The 21364-nt window shown below is 37.3% G+C and overlaps 1 protein-coding gene across 15 annotated transcripts in view; it reads right to left on the bottom strand.

The window, feature by feature from the left end:
• The window catches only part of afdna (afadin, adherens junction formation factor a), a 114776-nt gene that overhangs the window by 7493 nt on the left and 85919 nt on the right, over positions 1-21364 (bottom strand). For 5 of the 15 annotated variants that reach the window (XM_032585683.1, XM_032585686.1, XM_032585688.1 and 2 more), the window contains 14 exons: positions 19869-19934; positions 19721-19794; positions 16736-16854; positions 15661-15861; positions 14651-14742; positions 13565-13759; positions 12982-13135; positions 11514-11913; positions 10694-10944; positions 9699-9913; positions 8681-8860; positions 6129-6167; positions 4019-4153; positions 684-996 (listed from right to left, as the gene is read on the bottom strand). In XM_032585683.1, the coding sequence (XP_032441574.1) occupies positions 684-996; positions 4019-4153; positions 6129-6167; positions 8681-8860; positions 9699-9913; positions 10694-10944; positions 11514-11913; positions 12982-13135; positions 13565-13759; positions 14651-14742; positions 15661-15861; positions 16736-16854; positions 19721-19794; positions 19869-19934 (2434 nt within the window). The remainder of the gene's footprint in view (positions 1-683; positions 997-4018; positions 4154-6128; positions 6168-8680; positions 8861-9698; positions 9914-10693; positions 10945-11513; positions 11914-12981; positions 13136-13564; positions 13760-14650; positions 14743-15660; positions 15862-16735; positions 16855-19720; positions 19795-19868; positions 19935-21364) is intronic. The other 10 variants (XM_032585687.1, XM_032585697.1, XM_032585694.1 and 7 more) reach the window with 5 other exon arrangements.

Raw genomic sequence — 21364 nt, 5'->3', positions numbered from 1 at the left:
TGACTATTATTTTAGTGATTGATTAATCACGATTAATTGCATCAGCCCCAATATGTTTTTTGTACAATTTTGGCCAATTGTTCCTCTGAGTATGACAATCTTCCTACAATTGGTCTTTTTTCAGTCTGTATTCTCCAATTAATAATTAATCGATTACTAAATTAATTGATTATTTCAATAATCGATTAATCACAATTAAGTGAATTAATCGATTCAGCCCTAGTTCAAACACAAAAACAATCTGATTGGCTTAAGGAGAGACGAAGGGATTCCCACAAACAAAAGTAAATTAAAGTGAACGATGAAACGTTGAACAAAATCTAGACAAAGACGTAAAAGAGGAAAAATCTAAGAGCTGAAAACCATGAAGGGTAGGAAATGACAGATGAGTGGATGGAGGAGGTGGTGTGGGAGTTTAGAGGCGCCTGGCTCCTCGCTCCTCTCCCCGGCTCTACCTTTATAGCTTCCTGGTGGGGGGGCGGAGCTGGGTTTGGCAGGAAGGGGGGGGCCTGTACTGTTGGAGTTGTTGGCTGGCGGCTGGAACGAGCCAGACAGGAAGATGCCATCAGAAAGAGGGCGGGGCTTGCGCGCAGTGGGCGGCGGCTGAGGTCGGCTCTGAGTGGGCGCGGCGGAGGCCGGGAGGTCGCCGTACGACTTCCTGGTCGCCGACAGCTTGGCCTGACCTGATTGGCCGCCGCTCCCTGCCGAGTAGGCTTCCTCCTCATCTTCGTCGTCGCCCGCGTACGAGACGAATTTGGCTGTGTAGAGCGTGTCGGGCGAGATGACCTGTGTTTTGAGGTAGGAGGTGTTTCTCTGTGGTGGGGGCGGGGGGGTGTTAGTAGGGTTGTGGGGGGCGGGGGGGTTGTAATCCCGAGGCAGCGGGGGCCGATACAGACCGGCCGGCTCATCGGGCGTCAGCAGCTTTCTCTCTGCTTCCTCGTGCTGCCGCCGCCGCTCGGCCTCCAGACGTGTGTAGTACTCCTCCTCCTGTCTCCTCTGGGGGAGGGATAACCTGTTAGTAAGCTCCGCTCTGATTGGCTGCCACCAACACTGGATGCTAACACGCTAATTAGCTAGAGACACAGCTAGAAGCTATTCAACAAGCAACCACCCACCTCTCTGTGACTCGCTTTGACAAACTAACCGTAACCTGACACGTCAGGAAACGCCACACAACCGACGGTCCAACATCGAGGGCCTCAACTGGGACATTTTATAAAAAACTACCTGAGTTTTTCCTCTAAAGTTTTAGCAAGTCAAATTTAAAACTTTTTAATGCCACGTTGAATGAAATTTAAGACAAAAAAAACTAAATATAAAGTATTGTTGGAGGTAAAAAGCAAAAACTGATATCTCTGGGGTGAATTTGTGTTTTTGCAGTGTGGGTAATTTTAGCATTTCAGTTAAAGTTAGAATAGCAGCTATTGCTAGTTGTTTACCAACATGTTTTTGGAAGCAGCTTAGCTAATGCTAGCAGATAAGCAAACACTAACCTATCGCCTCACTGTAGCTTTGAAGGTAATGTTCCCTAGTAGTAGTCTTTTTGCTAATTACAGCACATTGATGAAAAATATGTAAATGCCTGTAGTATATGATGTTTGCTACTGATAGCAATATGCTACTGCTAGGGCTTCTGAGAATGTTGGCAGCTTTTAAAAGTCTTGATTTTTTTAAGGTTTATTGTTTAAAGAAAAATACCAGTTCCAGATTCCTAATGGATCTTAAAATATGAAGGTAAAGAATATTGGATTTAATCAACTGAAACTGACTGGACAGAATGTGGCACTAATTTAGTCAAGAAACTGATTTATTTTCAAATATATATACATATCTATTTATGTAATTTATTGGACAAATTCCTGACTTCATCTTTCGTTTCAGCTTTGAAGTGTGTAAATGTGAAGAAACTTTCCCCAAAGAGGCCCCCCCGAGTTGGACCTACAGTCGACCCTGACCATCAAATTCATCTAAGAAAAGTCCTGAAACTTGATAAAAAATGTTTGGATAAAAGGTTCTAATCCAACTCCTACCAGACCCACCGGGTTGTTCCCTCCCTCTCTACATCTTTGCTTTGTTCGATCAGGCTATATGTAGCGGATCTCAGTTTACATTGTGAGGTTTTGCGGGTTTTTCTTCCAGCCCACCCTGACTCCTAGCATCTTGACTTCAGAGGATGAAGCTACGCTGGTGGGGGAGAGATTTGGATTTCAGGGTCAGCTCCGGGTCTGATGTGAGATTATCTTCCGTCTCATGTGGCGAGGGTCGGATCCGATCTGCCTGGACAGTTCGGTCTGAAGAACCTGGGAGGGATTAGCAGCTGTGTGGGCTCTGGGTTTATGGATATGTTTGGCACGGATGAGAGAGGCGATATTAGCTTCTCTAAATGTGTGTGAGGTGAATGGTTTGGGGAAAATGTTTGTTGGAGAGTGGGCTGCATTCCCTAAACACAAGTTTGGATGCTGGATGGAATGGGAATTTAAAAAAAATACTAACAAAATTAAAAACTCAGCTCTCCCCCTAAGAAAACTGAAACAACTGCACCTTCCTGACAACAACATGATGGGAAAACTCATGCTTTCTGGTGGGTGGGAGCACAAAACATGACAGAGCAAAACGTCACAGAGGGTGGGAATGCTCAGGATGACAACATGCAACTTTAATAACAAACAGCATTAAAATACAAAAAACCCCCAAAATAAATTAGATTTCTACCAGAAAATTATGCTTTTAAATAACCAGCGATCTCATCATGGTGAAACAACAAACAACAAGCAGCACAAATGTGGATGATGGTATGAAACCAAACCGCTGGTTATTCAAAAACAAAAATATCTCATCAACTTAAAAGAAAAAAAAAGGCTGATTATATGATTGCTGCACACTTTATGTAAAAAAATAATTTCTGTTAAAAAAAACCAACACCTTAAAAATATTGAACAGAATAAGGAAAAAACCTAAAATATTTCTGAAAATTAACATTTATTTCAAGTATTTAAATAATAAGTGTGCATAAGTCGAGGATGTTTGAAACTACAAGAATTAGACCAATGCCTTTAAATTATTCCCATATTATCATTAATATAAGAAAAATTTGATTTAAATACACAAACTGCAGTGCCATCACAATCAGCTGTCCAACATGAGGGGCATGGGAGTATGGCAAGACATTTTACAATTTAAAAAGAACAAAAACAAAAAGCTCTATTTCCCATTTAAATTACAGAAAAACTTAAATATACCAATTTCAACTACATGCAATGTTTATTTAGATAAAAATAAATGGAAGAGTGCAGCTGAAAAGGAACGAATGGAAAAGTTTCTGTAACTTTAAGTCTTTAATATTGTGCATTTTGTTCTTATGCAAGACATTCCTTTCACCACAGTCATTAACATTTATAACAGGGGTGTCCCAAAGTGTGGCTCGAGGGCCATTTAAGGCTCTTGAATTTCTTTTTTCAAGCCCTGGCCATAAGTCAAAACCAGTAAAAATTTGGCCGACAAAACAGAAAACAATTGCTGAACTAAAGATTTTGGAAATTTACTTTTTGAAATTTGAATGCATTTTTTTAATGACAGACAAATGTAATAAAAAAATACTTTATCGTTGAGTCATATCAAAATAGAGCATAAACAAGCAGATACTAGATTCTTATGTCAGCATAGTCATTGTGAAAGTTAAGAGAATGTAATACTGGTGAAATGTGGTTTGCTGCTATTGCATTTTAAAGCTACTTAGTTTTCCTGCATTTACATAAAACTGATTTAATTTAATCAAACTCACATTGGCAATTTAAAAACTTGTAATACTTCTAAGTTCATAGCTCGGAAACATCATAAATGTTAATGACTCGTGTTTCAGCTGCTTTCTGCTGAGTTCTCAGAGCAGTTTAGATTAAATACTTTCTTAAAAACTGGATTTAACCACATTGGTCTAATCCCAGGAATTTCAAAGAAAAATCTTAAAGTTTTAAACGTCCGTAATCTTTAAACGAACATTTTCTCAGACAGACAAACCAACCTTTTCCTCCGCCTCTCTCTTGACTCTCTCCTCCTCCCTCCACCTCCTTTCTTCCTCCTGCTTCACCCGCTCCTCCGCCTCCCTCTTCCGAATCTCCTCCAGCTGCTGCTTGCGCCGCCGCTCCTCGTCCTGCAACTGGTTTTTCACACACAGACACACACACCACGCCATAAGGCAAACATGCAGACAGGGAAATAATTAGAACAGCAACAACCACCAAGTTCAAATCAAGCAATCTGAGATTATTTAATCTTGACTTTCTGGACGCTAACGTGAAGTAGCATGTTGCATAATGTCTCAATCTGCTGCTCCAGCACAGCAAAAACACAGAAACTCACACGTCCGACCATGCAGACACCAACATGCAGCAGCAGCAATCAAAACAAAGCAGCAGTAAAGCTCCAACATTCAGGACTTCAATATGGAACATTTTTCTCAGAGAGCTGCAGAAATGCATTTAAACCAGTAAAAAATTAACAAACAGACCCGTTTCTTTTGGCTGGATGGCGGTTAAAGGGTCAGTTCAACCAAACTATAAATAGAGGAAACTTTCTTGCATCATGTGGAATAGAAAAGACAATAAAGTGAACAAGTAAATGTTTAGTGAACTAACATCAATGACAAAAACTGCAGATTTTTGCACATCATGAATATCCTACAAAATAGCTTGCTCTGATTGGTCAACTGTAAACTCTGCCCACCAATCTGTACCTGCGGCAAACAAATGTATTGGACAAAGTTTATATTAATAGTCACAAAAACAGTGCAACACCTTGAAAAATCTAAATGACTAATGGGAGTTTTAACTTAAAGCTTTGGTATTGAGTATTTTTGTTAAGAATTATATTCTTCCAAATTTTAATTCTTTAATTTACGCCATTTTCATTACATTTCTATTTAGCATGAATTGAATTTTATTAAAGTAAAATGGCAAAAATGATACAAATATATTCAAACAATTAAAAAAAAACAAAAAACTTTTAAAATAAAATTTAATTAAACATTAAACCGTATAAAAACTAAAATTAAACTTTATTCAGGATTAGTTCCAGTTCTCTTTAATTTTTAAGCAAAATACAACATATTTGTTATGTTTCTTACATTTTTAATTAATTTTATTAAAGTATGAAAAATGCATCAAATGTGTAATCTACAATATAAATGTGAAAATAATATTTATTAAAAATAGAACTATAAAAAATACACTTAAGCTTTATTCATAATTTGCATTTTTAAAAATTCAGTTCTATTTTTAATATTTATTGAATACAAAACTAAATATGGCATACATTTGTGTTATTGTTTCTTACATTTCTATATATTATGAATTACACTTTATTAAAGAAACTTTGCAAAAATGCAAAAAAAGGAAAAATTCAAATGGAAAACCTTTTAAAAAAAATACAAAAAATGTGAAAATCAAAACAAAGTCTGTTAACTTACAAACTAAATAAAACTATAAAAATATAGAAAAGAAAATTAAACTTTTCTCAAACTTTTTAAATTAATAGATTTCACTATTCTCAGTATATGATTTTTTCTGTTAATGTGGTGGAATATGAGCGTCCAGGCAGAAGTCTCTCTCACCCCCCCCTGCAGGTTTTTGTTAGTAAAACATGAATTAATTAAATTTAACCTTGTGGTTGAACAGACCCCTTAGAGAAAACGCTCAGCCAGTCGTGCACAAACAGATGGATAAACAGAAAGGTGAAGAGATGGACTCAGGGACAGCACAACGACATGATTCTCATGCATGGGTCTCCATCGGATGAATCCAGCCATGCAGGTTCTCCCTCCATATTCACTCAAAACAAACACCACCAGCAGCTTCTAGGCCTTTTTTTAAACCCAAACTTCCCCCGATTTTCCCCTCGTTTTTGATGTTTTGAGTGGACAAAGAGAAGGAGCGCTTCGACATCAAACATCCCAGAACCGGCTGCTCTTTAGCCCCCAATCATTCAAGCTAACCCCAAAGAAACAGCAGCTGTGGATATTAAAATATGTGAGGGGAGACAGAAAGGAAACGAGGGCAGGTGGGCAGCCGAGACAGAAAACAAGGAGTGATGCGAGGGCAGGGACAGGAAACGCGCCATTAACAGGAAGAACATACCAAGTCTAGAACAGAGATAGCTGGGACAGCAGTCTGCTGCTGCAGAAGAAGAAGAGAATCAAGAGTAAGAGAGGCAGACAGAAAGAAAGAAAGAAAAGGAAGGAGGGAGGGAAAATACCAAAGTACTGAGAAAAACGTGAAGGAGTGGAGGAAATTTTATAAATTTAATAAAAAAGGGAGGAGCAAAATATGTAAGCAGAAGGAAGGGGAGGACATACAGTAAAGTGAAAACATTATTGAAGCTTGTAAATTAGTGGTCATGGATTTGAAATATGTTAATTACCTAAACATAATTATATTTTTATTCTGTTCCAGGTTTATTTTGTAAGAATTTAGAGACTCAAGATAAGAGATTTTTTAATATTTTAAAAATCAAAAACATTAATTACATTTCTCCCTGCCAATTACTCACCTGGTTAATTAAATGTTAAATAAAATAATAAAAACTGTATAAATTATTGATTTGGGATGGAAATAATTTTCATGATTTTGGTTTTTCTTCACATTCTGGCACAATTTGGTGTCACGGCTTTGAAGGAGCTGCATTATTTAGGCTTTACATGCTTCAAAAATCTATTTAAAAAAACATTTTTGGGGCTTAAATGTCTATTTATCTAGTTCTTAAGTTGTAGATCAAAAGGTATTTAAGAATTGTTCTGTATCTATATAAAAATATATCAACTAGTTTAGTTTTTGCTTCCTCTTGTGCATCTTCCATTAGAGTTATTTGCACAAAAAGTCCATTTTTACAGAAAAAAAATGAAATAATGCAAGTCAAACTTAAAAAAAAAAATCTTAACTGAATACAATTTCTTTTCACTATTTTCTATACTGAACATTTGACTTGTTCTCTAAAAACTGTAACACAGTGAAGGTTTATAAAAGAAAAATAAATGAATAAAAAAGGAACAGTCATAGCAAGTTTGAAATATTTCAGGATGTTACTGTTAATTTTACAAAGGCTGAGGCAGTATGCATAAACAGTGTATGGAAAAACAAATATTTCTGAATCTCATTGAAGCAGGGAAGAAGCAGCTTATCAGAGGCATTGATTAACTAATCATCAATAAGTTTGATCGCCTCCTTAAAAGTTCAAATTTAACTACAGGTTAATAAGTTAGTTTGCTTTTAGGAAGAAAGTAATTTTTCCTAAAGGTTGCTGTTTGCAACTGAATTAACCAAACAAAATCTGGACCAATTTCTAATTGTTTAACAGTCAAACACGGCATTGGCGGTATGGTGATGTGGGCTGAAGTGAGTCAACCACCAATATGTGAGGTAATCCATCTTCAAATACATTTCAAAAACATTTTAATTATCCCAAAGGGAAATTAAATGTTATTGTAACTCAAAGAGTTGGAGCAGATCTCCTGTAGCAGTCAGTGCTGCAACAAATCTGAAGAGACCTCTGACTGAAAACTGTATCACGACTGTAACAACATGCTAACAGTGCAATTTCCAGGCTTCAGGGACAATGTTTAAAAAGTAAAATGTCCTACATGACATCATCAGATGTTACCAAGCAATGCTAATCCACCTCATTTGCTTTTGCCACATCTTTTTTAAATCTCCATCAGGCCGTTTGGTTAGAAAGCAGGCAGAAAAAAAAAATATATATATATACTTATATATATATATAGTAGAAAAAAATAAATAAAAAGAAAGATGCTAAAGTAGGGGATATAACAGATGTAGTAGATTGTTTGACTTTTCTAGGATTTGGGGTCACAGTTCAGGTATCGTTTGCTTTACAGATGTGTATAAATACCTTGTTGCTATGGTTATGCACCATAACAACTGTCTGGAAGTTAAACACTAAAAACAAGTCGACCCTAAACCCAAAACTGGTTAATCGAAAGCGCTATAATTTCTAAAAACACATCAGCAACTCTACGACAGAAATGGCTGTAAATGGCCCAGTCAAAGTCCAGATTTCAACCTTCTTAAATAATTAAACATCCACAACTGAATTGAAGCGAGAATGTAGAGAAGAATTAATCCAAACAAGGTAACAAGATTATCTTTCCACACACTGTTCCTGCATTTCATCTTTAGCTGTTAAAAAATGTTAAAAAAGTTTCTGTTTAATTTGGTTTAAACTGGATCAAAATCCCTGGTGGTGTTGGGTGCGAGGAAGCCGACTAGCAGAACCGCTGCCCTCCTTCCTGCCCATACCCGGCCATCCACCCTTCCAGCCAATCAGTTTTAAGCAATGCAGCATGGCGAAGCGATGACAGAAGCATGTTGCAGATGCACACTGCGCAACATTCACGGCGGAGGAACCGGTTTCCTCCTCTAGCGACTGAAAAGGCGGTTCTGTTTTTCTCCCCATCAGCCTAATTTTCCCGCGACTCGCCCTTCCTCGAGCGCGGAGCTGCGGATTTGTTTCTGGACTCTGAGCTGATGGGTAAGGCGGCTTGAAAAAAACAGAAGTCAGGTTTAATACTGCCAGAAAGCCTGCGCACATGACAGAGTGGGACCTCTTCCTCCAAGACAAAATCTTGCTTTCCGCCATGTTGAAACATGGCGACCGACTGTTCGTCCGTCCTTACCCTGGCTCTCTTCTCGGCCTCCAGCCTCTGCATGATCAGCATGGCGTCCATGTCCTCATCGTCCTCCTCCTCCTCGTCTTCGTCGCTCTGTTTGGACTCCTGCAGTCGCTTCTGGAACTGCCACTCCAGCATCAGCTTCCGGAGTCGGTCGCTTTCCTCCGCTGTTCGCTCTGGTTTCGCCTGAGAAACGGCAAGAATGTGAAAACAGAACCTTTGAAGTGGGGGGAAAAAAACTCCAAGCTGGATAAACTTGAACTTTTTAACAGATTGTGACAAGTTTATGGTCTACACAAAACATGTTCATTACATTTCTTTACACAAAATCATTCTTAGATAATCAGATTTTCATCTGCTCTGCTATTATATAATAATAATAATTTAAATCCAAATAAGATGTTGCTGGCCACGCCCCCAAAACTAAACATTTACTCTCACACGTGAAAATGGCTGCAAACAAATGTGGAGTTACACAACTGTACATCTTTGAAAAGCAGAAGTGGAGACTCCTGCACAACCAACAAGAATGCGGTAAGTGGTTTCTGGATGGTAAGTCAACAGCAAAACACTCGTCTTTTCCAGCAGCCATTATACAGCGCGTACCGTGGGTAAAACCAGCTGATAAAATGTGCTGGAACTCAGTTTGGGTTGCTAGGTAACGGGCAGAACTTTGCTGGGGTTGCTAGGTAACGGCGCAGTGCCTATGGAATGTTACTTAAATTTAAGACTTTTTAAGTAAAAGACATAATGAGGGATGCTTCATTGGTCTCTGAATTATTTTTCTCATTAATGTCAAAAATGTTTATTGGAATATTTTGAGTTGCTTGTTTATTTTTCATCTATTAAAATCACTTAAATAAATAAAACCAACAAGTGAGACAGCAAAATATTGGGTTTTTTTTAATTTAGCTAAACACAATAACTGTTGCCCAATAATTCTCCAATATGCTTCTTAAAACATTTTAGATTTACAGAGAGCGCTGCAGTTGGAGATTAACAATAATAATCAAGTCATTTTTACCTGAAGCTCCTGGATTTCTTTGTCAAGCAGATCCACGATGTGGAGCTGCTGCTGCTTCTCGGCCTTCTCGCGGGCGTCTCTCTTCCAGGGATCCGGAGACAGGCTGTCGCTGGTGGACAGCTCCTCCTTGCTGATGGTGATGTACTGCAGGTCGCGCCGCTCGATGGTCCGCGGCTGCTGCTGTGGAAGCAGCTCCCTGATCACCGTGTCCATGGCTGCAAACGTCCAACAGGGTTTAAATGATTCGCTTTACAGATACAAATCTGAAAACTTGTGGCCAAACGTGGAACGTTTTCAAGGGAGACTAAACCTTTAATAATAGGAATCAATTCAGAAAACAAGGAAGGGTTTTTAAAGATTATATTTTTCACAAATGGGCTCCTTTGGTTGCCACCACTGCCGCCATCTTGTTTTACAGCTTCTTTTTATTTGGACTTTGAATTTAAATCAATTCTGCAACAAAATATTAGGGCCAAACTACATCTTTGATTTTTGATGATAAGAACAACAATATGGTCATAAACTTCCAGAAAACTGTAAAACAGCTGAAACACTGAGTCTGTTTAGAGTTGCTTTAAATAAAACACTGATCAACACAGAGGTGTATAATTTTGGCGACTCATCTAAATGTAATGTTTGTTACATCCTGAGAAAAATAGTCAGAATTCTAAGAAATATAAAATTCTGAAAAAAAAATTCTGAGAAAATCAGAATTCTAAGAAAGAAAAAAAAGAGTCAGAAATTAATTTTAAAAAATGTTGGTGGCCCTAATTTTCTTCTGTACATTGTTGTGGTAAAAATGTGTCTTTTTTGTGCTGATATTATGACTTTATTATAATAATAATTTCTCATATACTTGCCCTAAAATAAAAATTACCAAATAAAAAAAAACTTCTTGAAAATATTTTCTGTTATTTGTAATACATTTTTTTTTAGAAAAATCACAATATTAAAACTGGATGTGGCATGAAAAAAAATTGCTGATTGTATTTTACCGGCAGAGTTGGCGGCGGCGGGCGGCAGCACGGCGGACCGCGGCAGGCTGGACAGCTTCTCCGGTCTGGAAGGTGGCGGTGGCGGCTGCGGCTGCGGGGCGTGGTAAGGCTGGGGCGGCGCCATGGAGGCCATGGGCGGCTGGTGATGAGGAGGAGGCATGGCTCCACCGTTGTTATGGGGCTGGACGGGCATGACTGGGTTGGCCCGGATCTGACCCAGCTTCCTCTCCTGCTCCCTCCTCTTCCTCTCTCTGATAAAAAAATAAAAATAAAACAAATAAACAAATAATAATAACAATTACCCCTATAAAATACCACAGCTAATTCCACCAACAACCTGCTAAATAGGAGAAAATAAGATTTTCTAAACTAATTATTGCTCCTTTCTGCACTTCATCATCTGCTAAAAGATGTAAATGTTATTAATTCGGATGAACAGTCAGGAGAGACTGATTTAAACTATTTTATCGTATTGCTGTAATTTACATCTTTTCGAATGAATGAAGAAAACACAAAAATAATTGTATTTTATATGGAAAATTAATCTTAAACAAACATTAGCTGAACTTGAAGAGTTGAAAATTTTCCACTTTGTGCTCAGAAAATGTTAGTTTCTTTCCTTGTAAATTTTATACAGGAAAATAGGCTCACTTTAGTGATTTTTAAAATCATGATCAATCACAATTAATCTGATTAATCGATTCATCACAGTTAATCCATTACGATTATTCTGATTAATCCATTCATAACGATTAATCGTTTCGGCTCTAGTTAATATTCTAGTAACTCGACCAGCTCTGGTCTGATGAACCAAACCCACCTTTCCTCCTCCAGCCGGGCTTTCTCCTTCTCATACCAGCGCTGCTGCTCCTCCCGTTTCCTGCGGTCGGCGGCTTGCTGGGCCGTCACCGGGCTGATGGTGGCGGGCGGCGGCGGCGGCAGCTCCGGTTGCGGATCGTAGGGGTCGGGGTAGACGGCAGGCGGTGGCGGCGGAGGAGGCGGCAGGTCGGAGCGGGACGGCGGCTGCACCGAGTGCGGTGGAACGATGTGAGGCGTGTTCGGCGTCTTCCACCGGCCCGGCCCGGTCTTCTGGTTCTGGCCCTTGTTTGAAGACGTGGAGGAAGCAGAGAAGTTGAGCTGCTCCTGGCTGGATGTCGAGGACTCCAGCGAAGAGGAAACCTGCGGCTGAGGCGTCCAGTGGTCCAGCGGAGCTCCCACACCTGAAGATAAACAAAACCAATAAAACATTTAAAGTGTTTATACTAGATGGACTTTCACTGTCCTTCATGTCCACGAGTCACCAAGATGAGGGGTGGTGAGACTTGGCAACGGTAGAGAGCTGAAACGATTAATGTGATTAATCGATTATTGACATAATCCTCAACCAACTTAGGAATTTATTTATCATTAACTGGATTAGTTGTCTACTATTTTAGTAAAAAGTTAATCATTAACCGGACTTAAGTAAAGGCCATTAGCAGAAAAACAACAGTCAGAGCAGTGATTTAGCAAAAATTAAACAAAAACTATATAATTAAGTTAAATTAAACATAATGGTTGGAATCATTTTAGCTGTAAATGCATTTTTTCCTACAAATTATCAATCATTCCCTAAAAAAATGCAGTGTTATTTCATGTTAGACAATAAAATGTTTATCTTCTTAATTTAAAAAGTGAATTGTTTATTTGCATTTTTGTGTATTTCTAATAAATATTGTTTAAAATAGGATCTAGTGGTTAAAAATATGCAGAAGGTGCTAATTTTTTATACGATTAATCGTCGGATTACTAAAATAATAATTAGCTGCATCCCTATAACTATTACAGTTAACATATTTTCAAATGTCTTGATTGATTTCTGCAGTAAAGATTATTTATTAAGGGCAGTTTGATACTTTGACATCTTGTAATGTTTGTGGTTAGCTTATTCTTAACTTCCAACTCTCAATCTGAGTTTTAATTTTATGTAAAAAAAAGGAAAAGAAAAAACAAAAAAAAAAACAAGGTGAACTAAAATTAAAAGTGTCCTCCATTTACAAAGCAAACTATTTTGGCAAAATAATTTTCCTTCACAAAATAGGAATAAAGTAAACATGTTTTACAATATTCACATACTTCTTTATTTACTCAGCAGTAATATTTGCATATTTTATAGATCTGAGGTTATTTTATCCTGTGATTGTGATTTATTTTGAATAGTAATGAGCAGCGAAACATTTTTACTCCATTTTTATTTGCGTTTTTGTGCCATCAGGAGTCTTTCTCTGACTCAGTTTTCGTTCTCCTACCTCCTGGCGGACCTCGGTGTTGGTAGTCCAAATCCCGGTGCTGGTAGTCCAAATCCCGGTGCTGGTAGTCCTGTGGGTAGAGCGGCTGCATCCGCTCATCAGGCCTCATCATTCCCACCGGAGGGTACAGATCTTCCTGGGAGTGATTAATCCTCTGCAGAGACAAAAACATAAAGAAAGACATCAGGAAACGAGAAAATCATTTACATCTCCTAGAGAGGGAAGATGGGAGGACAACATAAATAAAATGACAGTAGATTAATGGACAATTCAGTCATTCAGGACTTTGAAGCATGGAGAAACTTGAATGGTAAATAATACCAGTAACTTTTTTTCCATCTTTTATTTCTTGTATTAATATTTTCCAGATTTTGTTGGTATATATTTTACTCCTACATAAATATCAATTCTGCTCATTATGAAAGAAGATTTGTGTTTATTTCAACCTTGGATCAGCCCTTATTGTTTCAGAAACCTCACTCTCATGTCAGACACAAAAAAATGTAATTAATTTTTAAAAAACATTAAAAAAAAGAAATGAGGAAAAAAAAAACTTCAGAAAAACAGGAACGCTGCGCCATACCTGCATGCTGTTGTGGATGTTGTCGACCACAGGGAGGCGCTCTCTGTCCTCCATGCCCTGCCAGTGCTGCGGGGGCCCCTGCCCCGGACCCACCACCCGGTCCTGGCTCTTGGAGGCTGGGATGGTAAAATACTCCCTAGGGTAGGTCTGGGTGGGGATGGGATAGGCCTCTGGCCGGGGCGGGGACGGCTCGTCCTGAGGGGAAAGAGAGGGACAATTCGGCTAAACACCCAGAAAACTTACAAAAACCAACAGAGGAAACAAGAAAATTCAGCTAAACATCCAGAAAACTTCCCTAAGTTGAGACTGGAAACACATTTCTGTCCAACATGTGTGAAATTTCACTCGTTGGTGCCACATTCCTCATTTAAGTTGCGACAGGTTTGAATACTGCAGGGCTGGTCACAACATTTTTGAGGCCCTAAGCAGATTTTAATATGAGCCCCCCTTACCAACAGATGCTTCATCGTTCCTAGGCTGCTCTGAGTGAGTAACATATAAAAAGACAAAATCTTACCAAGTGTTTTTGGTGTAGTTTCTACTAAAAATCTTAAATACACTTGAATTAAGACAAAATTTACTAGATCCAATCCAGCTCCGACGCCAAATTATTTCACTTATAACATGGGAAAAATGCTTTGTTAGAAGTGAAATAATCTACAAGTGAAACTAGCACTTTTTAAAAATCAATATTTAAGAATTATTGATTGCATATATATATGCCCTAACCCTATATCTAGCTTAAAAGTTACTTGTAAATTCGATTTGTAGCCTTGTCTTATTTCAAGGCTACTAAGATATTTGCAGAAGAAACTAGACCAAAAAAGATTTTGTGTTTTTGCAGCTAGCATCATTTATAATTAGCTTATATTGTACCATCGTACAGTTTACCCTTACAGAAGATTCAAACTAAAATAAAAACATTTGTATTTAGATATGTAGAAACAAACAAGTTATTACAATTGTGCCAACTACTAAAAATGATAAAGACGTAGTTTTTTATGTGTAATAATTAAAAATATTTAATTAAATGCATCTTTTTGCTCTTGGGCTCCCCCTGGTGGTGCAGGGCGTCTCTGCACTTACATCTGCACAGAGGTTCCCGGTGGAAACGGAGGTGATCTTGGTTCCCGGTCCTCCAGGATAAACCGACTTGGTCGCAGGACTCTGGCCCTGATCTGATAGAGGGAAACAAAATGATGTCAAAACAAACCTTCACACACATTCAGTGTTTGTTTTTCCAAATGCAAATGTTTCCAAAACATTCGTTGCCAAAATATCCCGCTGGTTTGTTTCTGTATCAGGGTGGAGCAGCTGAAGAATAACACCAGCAGAGGTTTTAACCCAATTCCAGTCTAAAAATGTTTTCAATCAACTACAAACCTGCAGAACGGATCTGGATTACAATAAAAAAAGGGTTCTTGCACTTTTCAATAAAAGTAAAATTGGAGCACTTTTCAAGGTAAGTTTTCAAACTTTTCAAGCACCTGACTTTGGAAAAAAAAGAAGGTTTCAATTCACTATAACGACATATTTATTACTGTTATTAATAAAGTCTTATGTTAGTATTCTACAGCAGGGACAAGATAAAGTAAAATAACATTTTATGGTTTGGTTTATTTGCTGGTCTGAAGAACAAATTTAACAAAAATTTGACTTACTGACTCATTTTGAATAATAAATATTCATTACATTTAAACTGTTAAGGTAAATGACTCTTTCTGCTCTATTTAAATGCTTAAACACAATATACAAAGAAAGTTACAAAAATAATCTTGGTAAGTTTTCTGACATTTATCAAACAGAAATAATTTTCTAATTAATATAAAACAGGAAAGTTTAGTCTGATTTAACTTCAGACAACAAGAAGAAAAATATGTATGTCTCTTTTTATTAGTTGTATGGAAATATCTGGTTTCAGCTGAAAATAATGTTTTCCAAATTTAGGCTTTGAATCAAACATTTGATTGATCTTTATTCCAAAACTGCAGTTTGAGTATCAGAAATCAAACATTTGCAAGGATTTCAAGCACCTGTATGTACCGTGTAATAAAGAGAAATAAAAAATGATAAAGATGATTAAAAGGAGGACTTACTGGCTACGTTGGGGCTCGATCGGTGGTCGGCCCGGTTCTTCAGAAGCCGGTCCTCTCCACTCATCTTCTTTGGTTCTGCGTACGAGTCCCAACCGGGCTGCGGACTCTCCGGATCGCCGTTCTGCACGGCGTTGTTGTAGAGCTCGAAGCCCTCGCTCTTCGGACGCATCTTCCCGTTCTTATCGCGGCCGCGGTCCGACGCTGGGAGACGGGAAACAACAACGATCAGAACAAACAAACATTCATGAGGCAAAAATAATTCCTTCAAAAGCTATTCTTAAAAAAAAGTTTATAATTTAAACATTTTAAATTCAGAACACACAAAAAGTTTTTATATATCAGTACTTGGGGTGAAGCTCTGGAATGATTTAAGCATAAAACGGTTTAAAATGTCAGAGACACCGGCCCTCAAGGGCTGGAGTTTGACCTTTGACCCCAGAGTGATTTAGCAAAATTGAACAGTTAAAGATGCGTCTCCCTTCGTGTGTTACAGGAGAACACAAAGTGACGTCCAGCTGGGAAAAGAGAGAATTACTCATCTTTGAACTTTCAGTAATATTGAATGTAGAATAGAAGATCTTTGAGACCAACCACTCTGTTTCATTTTACTGTGTGGTCGATGGGACTTTGGGAGAAAAGAAGACTTCCTTAATGAAGCTCGGGTCAAATTCCAGCAGACAAAGAGCAACTCAGAGCCAGACAACCCTTTAACCTCCGCTACACGGTGTGTGTGTGTGTGTAGCTTTTCATGGACACACACATCCCAACTGTGCTGCACAACAAAGACACCCCTGTGTGGACATCCGCCCGTCTCTTTGATTGGTATCAACATTTAAATGGATTTTTATTAAAAATTGACTAAATAAAATGTAAAAATATTAATTTTTCTCATATTTTTCCCACAGTAAAATTTAAGCATTTTTAAGTTAAGTTTTCAAACTTTTCCAGCACCAGATTTCCAGCAAAAAATTAATTACATTCAAAACCTAACCCTGTTTTGGATTAATTTCTCCTTGTTTTGCGATAGAAACTATTAAAACCGCAACTGAAGTCAAAAAGGCGTGAATAACGGTACCTCTCTGCATCATGGGGCTGGGCTGGTTGAGGAGCGTCGCCAGGCCGTGGTAGATGGCTCCCTGCTTGGCCACCTCCAGAGTCACCACAGAGCCCGTCCGCGTCATCAGCTCTGCAGCTCTGAACACACACACGCCCGCGCACGCACACACACATCAGACCATCAATCTCCCAACTTCAAGGAAACTTTTCTCCCTGATGTGGCCGTTTAAAGTGACGCAACACACAGCCAGGCTTTAAATCTGCGGTAACGAGTTTCATTAAGCGGCTCCGTCTTTGATCCAACCGTCTCATGACTCCACTCGAATCTTTCCGCTTCGCTGACATTCATTTTTGCACTAAATCTAATTTTATATAAACTGACAGCTGGTAGTTTGGCTGTTGGTGACATCCTGGTGGAGAAGCTGCACTGAAAAACATGAGCGGTGGTTCCTGTCCAACGCCTCTACTTAGTAAATTTAAGCTCCTGACAGTTTTTACAAGCTAGAAGAATCAAATTTCACCATCATTATTTCATGAGATAAACAGAACCATTTAATAAATTACATATTTACATTCAGACTAATATTTTCAAGCCTTTATGTTAATTATGATGCCAATAAAAACAAGACAATGTTAGAATAGGAGTGGGTATTTATTGTATGGTATAAACTTAAAACCATTTTGATTTGTCGACAATAAATTCCAATATTTTTCCTTTTTAAAAATAATATTACTTAATTCTCCTAATATTCTGAATGTATTCTGGTAACATTAATGTTTTATTCTCGCATTATTTTGACTTTATTGTTGCAATGCTATTGACTTTATTCTTGGCATTTATAATATCATTTATCATGATAATTTTTTGATTAAAAAACATTTTTCCATTCTTTTTAATCTATTGTGATTCTTTGGTTTTTTTTTCTGTGCAAAATTAAAACGTAAGAACTTATTGCACAATTTTCTGTTTAATCAGACGTTTAAGGCCAGTTTTGTTCATCAAATTAACTTCAGTAGAGCTCGAGGCCGTCGATATATTTTTAAGTATTGTTCAAAAGTCTGATTTTGAACAACACTTTTGAGCTAAGTGACATAATAACTCAGTAATCTGACTATTTGAATCATGAAGCTTTAACATTTAGATTAGAGCTGAAACGATTAATCAGATTAATCGCGATTAATCAACAATTTTAGCAATCGATTAATCGTTTAATTGGATTATACAGACTTTAAAAAACAGCCATTTGTTGAAAGAGCAACATATTCAGAGAAGTAATTAAACCAAAACTTAGCAAAAAAACATACATTTTTGATTTAAGATAGAAAACATTCTTTGTTTGAAAATATGTTCTACCCAGGACTCCTTCAGGGTCAGTTTTAGCTTCTCCTGCTTACAAAAATCTGCTGTTATGCACTTTATGCTGTCCAATTATTAATAAGTTTTAAAAAATAATCAATAGATCAACTAAGCAGAAAAAAGAGGAGCTTTGCACATGTTCATGAGTTTTTTTAGGTGCAGATGCATCCTTTGCCATAAGTGATCAAGCATCACTAAAGGAATGTTTTTTAATGGATCTTAGGGAATTAAATGTTTATTTTATTTTAGAAATGAATTTAATTACTTGCATCTTTTAGTACATTTCTAATATTCTATAAAAAAGGCTTTTGCAATTAAATAAAAAAGCAGCAGAATATATCATTTTTTAAATCCAATTAATCAATTAATCGTCAGAATAATCAGTTACTAGAATAATTGTTAGCTTAGAGTTAAATAAAGACACGTTTCCTAGAAGGTGGGGTCTGAGGACCAAATTAACACCTTCATCATCGACCAGAGGAGCCAGAGATTACAGATTTGTCGCCCTGCTGTAATTTGGGTTCAGTCCAGATCCACACGTGTAATTTTCTTCACCACATTCTTGTTTTCCAAACCCTGTAAACAGATGATGAACTTGTTTTGGATCCGAGTTTAGGGAATGAAACAGATCGTTTCGGTTTAGCAGGGAGCCGGCTCTAAAGGAACGATTTGGAAAAGTTTTCAGCAGTTCCAAACATTTTGTAACAATCTGTTGAAATTTGTTTGAAGTGAAGGAAGAAAAGCGTTCAGGGAATTACAGAAAAATGTTCCAGTTCCAGCCTCGTCCTGCACGTAAATGCAATTAAATATATTTATAATCCGGCTCAACTCTGGGTCGACATGACGACACCAAACAACAATCCTGTTGCTTTATCTGCACTATCCAAGCAGGAACACACCCTTTTTTACACTTTTGGACCCATTTAGTGCAGAAGACTCTTTGGACCATCCACAATAGCTCATTATAATTTTGGCTAAATAAAACTTTATTTTTTTTTTATAGAACTACCTAATGTTTTTAACTACTATAGTATTTTGTCTTCTTTCATGAAATAATTTTCATTCCCAAAGAAAAACAATTTATCCAACTTCTTTTTGTAAAAGTTTTTTGTTATTGTTTCAAGACTTGAATATAAAAGTAAAACTGGAAAATGTTCAATTTCTTGTATAAAATGATAAATAAAATATTAATTGTTTTGGCTTAAGACAATTATTTGAAAAAGCTAACTAATATTTTTAAATATAGATATATTAAGAATTGTTTGCCTTTTTCTATGGAATAATTGAATTAAATTTAAATTAAATTTCCAACAGTCCGACTTTAAAACTATGAGCAAAATGTTTTTAAATCTATGTTTCTTATTACTTTGGAAAATTATTTCATAATAATTTTCATTTTCCACAAATGAAATAATTGGTTTTTTATGTTTTTCTTTATTTAAAAATTTCAGGAGGCTATTGTTTAAAAAATGATAACTAAATTCATATATAAGATATTTGTCAATAACTATAAGCTGTGTTTTTCTAACGGTCAGGCAACATTAGCGACTCTAAACCAGTTTCAGTTTTTAGGTTTTATGATATTAAAGCTGCAGACTCCTGATGTACTGTTATGTAATTTCCATGCAAATCATTTCCTGCTCTTACCTCTCCTGCGACAGACCGACCAGACTGCGTCCATCAACGCTCAGCAACTGGTCACCTGCTGCCAAACGGCCGTCCTGCAAACATCCCATAGTAAGACTCTGCGATATTTCCAAACGTCTCACTTTTTTAATGTTTTGCAAAAACTCACCTTGTCCGCCGCTCCGCCTTTCACAACAGACTTGATGTAAATGCCGAGTTTCTCCTGTCCGGCACCCTGCAGAGACGGAGAGGAAAACCAACGGAAATGAACATCGATGTGCAAAATCTGTGTTCACAAAGTTTAAAACAACACAGAGACTATCTAATTAAGATAAAAAGATGATATAAATATCACAATGTTGAAAAGCTTGTGATATTTATCACAAGCTTAAATATCACAACGCATCATGAAACGCAGCAGTCGGATCCAACATCGTCACCAAAGTCTGTTGCTAACAAAACGGGATTCATGATTGGCTTACAGCCGCATTAAACTGCTTCTGAAATTTAGAGATCATTCAGATAATCCATCAGGTGAGTGAGAACAAACTTTTCCATGATTTAAAGTGTAGGAGAAAAGGTTGCAGGTCATAATTATTTAATTAATTTAATATTTTGACTTTTAATCGGATTTTAAAAAATAGGCACAAATCTGCAGATTTTTCATTTAGCCACGTAAGTTTCCTCTATACAATGTTAGAAATGCAAATAAACAAATTCATTTTTTTAAATAAGAAAAACATTTTAATTACTAAAATGCAAAAACGTCATTCCTTTAATGAACTATTGATCATTTGCAGCGAAGAATTTATCTGCAATTATAAAAACACTTCTAACAAACGTGAAAAACGCAGATTTTCTGTTTGACTTATCAACACAGTGTAGGACTGATTTGTTTACTATTTCTGGGATTAAACTGTTAATTCCAGAATATATTCCCTCCCAGCAACGCGGCTGGGAGGGAAATTTAATTGTTCATTCCAGATTGCCTTGCGGATACAGAAAAAGCTCAGAGTGTTTTGGAAACACGGATTGCTTTTACAGGTTATCCAGTTCTGCATTCCAGAGATAAATCTGAGCTTGCTTCCAGTGCAGCTTGGCCTCCTCTGGTGTCTGTTTGAAACCTCAGGGTCTGAAGGTTTACTTGTGAAGATGATTTGGCTTTGTTGGTGTCTGTGAGCAATCAAGCAATTCATTCAGTGAGCAATGACCCAATTCATCCAGTGAGCAATGACCCAATTCATCCAGTGAGCAATGAAGCAATTCCTCGCCAAATGAGAGACTTCACTGTGCAACATAAACATTTTATTCTCTAAAAAAATGGTCAAATGACCATTAAAAATGCCCAAAAACGTGCACGTGAATCCCCCAAATCCTTTAATCAGAAAGGAAAAACATAATTTTGATGCAACAAGTAAACAAACCTGGCTAATTCTAGCCAAAAATATCGCACTGTGAAGGAAAGTGCAATCTCAGTACTGGATATCTGCGTTTTGCATAAATAAGAAGGAAAAGTTCGACTTGCAAAGAAACAAAAACAATTTGTTAAAGCTGCATTGTAATCTTGTTTATGCGTTGCTTAGTGACGCGGAGAGCAGGTTGTTCTCCATTATCTTGCACAACGTTGCCACAAAGTTTCTGACTCCTCTTGTACTGTAAATCACA

Source organism: Xiphophorus hellerii, chromosome 15 (genome assembly GCF_003331165.1).
Source record: "Xiphophorus hellerii strain 12219 chromosome 15, Xiphophorus_hellerii-4.1, whole genome shotgun sequence".
Lineage (NCBI taxonomy): Eukaryota > Metazoa > Chordata > Actinopteri > Cyprinodontiformes > Poeciliidae > Xiphophorus > Xiphophorus hellerii.
This window is presented reverse-complemented; position numbering and strand designations above follow the sequence as displayed.